This window comes from Alosa pseudoharengus, unplaced genomic scaffold (assembly GCF_046254945.1).
Source record: "Alosa pseudoharengus isolate Yale_2024_CS ecotype anadromous, Long Island Sound unplaced genomic scaffold, YU_APseudo_1.1 YU_APseudo_1.1_scf_6, whole genome shotgun sequence".
In the NCBI taxonomy this organism is placed as follows: Eukaryota; Metazoa; Chordata; class Actinopteri; order Clupeiformes; family Clupeidae; genus Alosa; species Alosa pseudoharengus.
Window position 1 is genome coordinate 4,243,838 of NW_027468848.1, and position 5,355 is coordinate 4,249,192.

The following is a 5,355-nucleotide window of genomic DNA, read 5'->3' on the forward strand; positions in this document are numbered from 1 at the left end:
CACCGACCTTAAGAGGGAAACTCAAGAATGATTGTGTTCCATCATACTTTTTTCTTTGTAGTAAATCCACAATGTGTGAACTATGTCAGTTCCACAAATGGTACAAAGCTACAGTACAAAACATTTGATAATATACTACATTTACAGAAGGGGTGTTGTGAACGTATTCTTGATCATTTACATTTAATTTGTAAGAATTTGTTCTCATCGAGGCATCTTCCTTAGAATACTATTCACAGAGGTACAGAACTCAGCAGTGGTGCAATCAGTGTTTAAGAAAAGGGTTCTCTGGAGCGCTTGAATGTCCAATCATTATTTATTATGACACATTGAAAAAAAACAATGTCTCGATGTTCCTCCATCTTCATGAGAGTCCGACTGACTCTGCAGTGACGTCCACATAGAGATGCGGTTTGAGCTGCACTATCTTGCCTTGATGAAGAAGAACAGGCCGGTAGCCATACCCAGCATCTCCACTATTTTGCCTTGATGAAGAAGAACAGGCCGGTAGCCATACCCAGCATCTCCACGATCAGACCCACTACACAGAACACTGCTGGTAGAGTGAGACTGGACTCAGACACCTCAGACACCTCTACATCTGTGGAAGATACACACACGTACGCACCGCACACACACACACACACACACACACACACACACACACACACACACACACACACACACACAAACACACACGCACAAAGAGAGAAAGAGAACAGGTCAGATATTGGGTCTGAAAATTCTATATAGTAACATATGCTAGCTGTGCTATTGATTATACTTTGAGCCTTTTTTTGAATTGAGAACAATGCAATGACAACAGAAACAAATGCCAATTATGGTTATGGTTCTGGTTATATGACTTAGCAGTCTATTTTGTCCAAAGCGACATACAAATAAAAACAATACAATAGTTAAAAAATAACAGTGAACGGTTTTAAGATTTTGGTAAGAGTACATTAAGGAAAATAGCAATAATAAACAATAATGTCAATGCAATATCAATGATCAATAGCAAAATGAAAATAAACAAATACCATAATATACAAACCATAACTAAGAAGCACTTAATTAATTAAAAGATGAATATGTTCAATGCAGAGATCACTAAAGCCATACTGTAGTGCTGCCCCGTTATAATTGTAAGATGTGAACAACAAAATAGAACCTTCATCTAAATACATCTCAGTAACTTATGTCTTTGTCAATTATACTTATATTTTCATAATCGTACCATTTTAAGGGACTATGTGGATTTATAGAAATGTGCTTTCATCTTTTACCGAACTCTCTTGTCATGGGTCTCTCCAGTGCCTGGTGGTCCACGGTGCAGGTGTAGATGTCTCCTTTCTGAGGGGTGAACTGCAGGGTGGAGAACTGGCTGTAGGTGCCGTCGTTAACATTCACCCGCAGCTGGCTGGTGCTCACTCCCTTAGTCACCATCTTGCTGTTCCTGGTCCACGTGACGTTGAGCCGGGGCGGGTAGAACCCACCGATGAAGCAGATGAGGGAGTTCTCCTGGCCCATCTTCACCTCACCTCTGGGGTAGATGGAGCTCATGGGGGGGGCTGAAGATGGAGGGGGGGGGGGGGTGCAGGAGAACATTATAGCAACAGTGTGACAGATTGGGGGATGTCGTGGGGGGGGGGGGGTGAAAGAGTGAGAGAGAAGGGGGGGCAGGAAAATATTACTAACAAGAAAACAAATAAAACTCACTGGTCATCAGTGACCAATGACATAAACACACCATGAGGTGAACTCTCAGAAGTGCTCACACAATAAAACATTACTGACAAGAAGATGAATAAAACTCACTGATTGTCATTGGTCACTGATGACCATACACACACCATGAGGTGAACTCTAAGAACAGAAGTGCTAAAAACAAATCCACTGGACTCTGAGAAACATACAGAGAAAAGGAGTTGCTGTGTTCTCCCCACAGTGTGAAAGATGGGCTGTTAAGGGGTGTCTGTTTAGTAAATAAATGTCACAAACTGTTTTCTTATTTTATTTTTAAAAAAGGCAAAATTGTAAATGTATTCCTCCAATTGTAAATTAATTCTGTGAAGTTTTAATATGCTTTTAGTGTTTTCCTTTAAAAGAGTTACACATAGTGTATGATAATGATGTCTATGTTGCAGTTGATTACTTAAACTTGCCCCAAAATATAATATTTTTCATTTATTTAAATGCTTCATAAATCACAAATCAGTGATGTTATTACGACTCACCCTCTGCCACTGCTGGGTGTTTAGAAGCTTGTATGATTGTTGCCAAGTTCTGCCTGCAGACTTGCTGGTTAGCGACTGCCTGCTCATATGTGCCCTCCACATATTCAAATGGATCAGCAAAATCAGGCAGTGTCATCACATACTTTTGAGCCTCCCACTCTGCGTGAGCCACTTCTTCCCCATCCAGTCCATACATGTCCTCTCCCTCTGAGTTTGTGCATCCAGACACATGAATATCTATGTGTACAACTAAAACACACAACACAATTTAAAGGCACTGTATAATTCAGGGGAATGAAACATGTCTTGTTGTCTATAACCACAAACTTCGGATTGAGGAGCACTTCAATAACTCTGATCCCCGATGTAGCAAGGAATACAGGCCATCGCAGACTACAGAAGAGCAAGCGCAACTCCCCCTACCACCACTACATCCTTTGCTAACGAGCTTAAGCACTGTTATAAAGAAAATCACTTTTAATGATTGCACTACTGGTTAGATGCTAAACTGCATTTTGTTGTATTAGTTGTCCTTACTTGTGCAAAGACAATAAAGTTGACCTCTGACCTGACCACAATAGACTTTTCTACAGTGAGGGGACCTGCTGAGAAGTCAAGGCACCGAGTAAGTGCCCTGTAGCATGGCATCTAGAGAACACATCCCCCAGTCAAGGCACCGAGTAAGTGCCCTGTAGGATGGCATCTAGAGAGCACATCCCCCAGTCAAGGCACCGAGTAAGTGCCCTGTAGCATGGCATCTAGAGAGCACATCCCCCAGTCAAGGCACTGACTAAGAGATATTTAGGATGGCATCTAGAGCTACAAGTAAATATATAATATGTGTGAATATTTAATGAGTGTGACATCTTTTGTTTCAGTTTGAATTGATCCTACCATATGACCTGTAGTCTGATCATGGTAAAAGAATTGACTCTACAGTATGACCTGTAGTCTGATCATGGTAAAAGAATTGACTCTACAGTATGGCCTGTAGTCTGATCATGGTGATAGAATTGATCCTACAGAATGGCCTGTAGTCTGATCATGGTGATAGCAATCTGAAGGATCTGCACACGGCTGTGTTTTTCATTTCAAATATAAATTCATCTTAATCTTCATCTTAATTCTGATGTGAATCCGTTTTAATGACACACCTTTAATGCACCAGAGCTAAAGTAGCTGTCTGAGCTAAAAGGTATCATTTTAAGGACACTGGACGATGCAGCAGCAAATGCATGGGGCCAAGTGTAGAACCACAGGACAATGCTGCAGGAAATGCATGGGGCCGAGTGTAGAACCACAGGACAATGCTGCAGGAAATGCATGGGGCCGAGTGTAGAACCACAGGACAATGCTGCAGGAAATGCATGGGGCCGGGAGTAAAAGCCGTCATTACAGGACATTACAGTTGTAGTTGCAGTTCTCCTCTCTGCGGTCTTGCTCTTAGTTCTCTTTCCTATGCATGATTTTACTGTCTGCTCATTAAAGCCTATGTCACTCACAAAGCATTAACTTTCATCAGTAAATCTTAGTCTCTGTGTGTCAACTCACTTTTAGCCTCTGTGTGTAAATAGAGCCAGTTTACTCACTCTAGTCTGTGTGTGTCAACTCACTCTTAGCCTCTGTGTGTAAATAGAGCCAGTTTACTCACTCTAGTCTGTGTGTGTCAAATCACTCTTAGCCTCTGTGTGTAAATATAACCAGTTTACTCACTCTAGTCTCTGTGTAAATAAATTAAGGTCGTTTACTCACTCTTTGTGTCTGTGTAGATGATCCCAGTGAGGACTAGTAAAATCTCTGTTAAAGTCATCTTGTCGGCAACTCATGAGGAATGTTGAACAGAAAGTAAGATCACAAGTCTTTCACAAGAAATGCACTCATCTAACAACCAATCAGATAATGAGATTCCTCAGTGCATCATTTGTCTCTAGGCAAACACTCAAAGTGCAGAGTCTCCATCAAGTGACAATGAATATAATTTTTCACTAAATTCCGCATCTACATGAAAATGTAGGAATGACAATAACGCTTCCTTGAATTGTCAGGGAAAATTGTATGATTCTGTGATTTAACTATGTTTGACTATGAACCCTTAGCATAGCAGTAATCCTGTGGGACATCACATCGTACACTAAATCATCAGACCATTTTGTTTTGCCACTTAACAGGCTGATATGGACATGATCACCTTCTGTGCACACATAGCAGGGCTTCATCCAATGAAACTGAGGATCTTACATTTGACACTCTTCAACTCCAGTCAGGGATACAACCAATAAAAACATCTTGTCTTTGAGTTGACTTGACCAGATAAAAACTACAAGGGCCAATCCAGACCACTAACAGGATGTTTTATTCTTTATTTTTTAATTATTATTATGTATGTATGTATGTATGTATGTATGTATATATATATATATATATATATATATATACTGTATATATATATACACTACCAGTCATAAGTTTGGAGACACTTAGACATTTCCATTCCACTCAATTATAGACAGCTGAGTTTTCAGATTACATTTTGTGCTTACATAATTGCAAAAGGGTTCTCCAATATTCTCTCAGTTAGCCTTTTAAAATCAGATTAGTAAACAGAATGTGGCTTTGCAACATTGGATGAATGGTTGCTGATATTGGCCAATGTAGATATTGCATTAAAGATCAGTCAGTTCTTTCCACAACAGTCGATAACCCTTTTGCAATTATGTAAGCACATAATGTAATCTGAAAACTGCTGCCCTGATTAAAAAACAATGCAAATGATCTCAGCTGGTATTCTGTCTATAATGGAGTGGAATGGAAATTTCTAAGTGTCTCCAAACGTATAAAGAAACTTGACTTGCCTTGCCTTACTAGGTCTTGTGGCTCTCATGAGGTAAATGTAAACACAAACAGAGCAGTAACACATATTAGTATATCATTTCAATATCATTACTCTCTCCGGTAAAAAAGATCAGACATAGGAAAGACACATTTACAATTTGTATCTGTGACCTTCCGTGTTTTGATTAAACTGTACAGGAGTGGAAAGCATTTGTTGTTGAAATTAAATTAAATTCCAATTGTTACATTTAAAACTGACATTTCCACCACTCTCTTTCTCTCTGAG

General features: G+C 39.7%; 1 protein-coding gene across 1 annotated transcript; it reads right to left on the reverse strand.

The window, feature by feature from the left end:
* Positions 1 to 297: 297 nt before the first annotated feature.
* On the reverse strand, positions 298 to 4,094 carry LOC143105616 (RLA class II histocompatibility antigen, DP alpha-1 chain-like). The gene is made up of 4 exons (XM_076269647.1): positions 3,990 to 4,094; positions 2,238 to 2,486; positions 1,287 to 1,571; positions 298 to 601 (listed from the first exon to the last, which is right to left on the reverse strand). Exons 1-4 carry the CDS (start codon positions 4,045 to 4,047, stop codon positions 477 to 479), a joined length of 717 nt encoding a protein of 238 aa, XP_076125762.1. The 5' UTR covers positions 4,048 to 4,094; the 3' UTR covers positions 298 to 476.
* Positions 4,095 to 5,355: the final 1,261 nt, after the last annotated feature.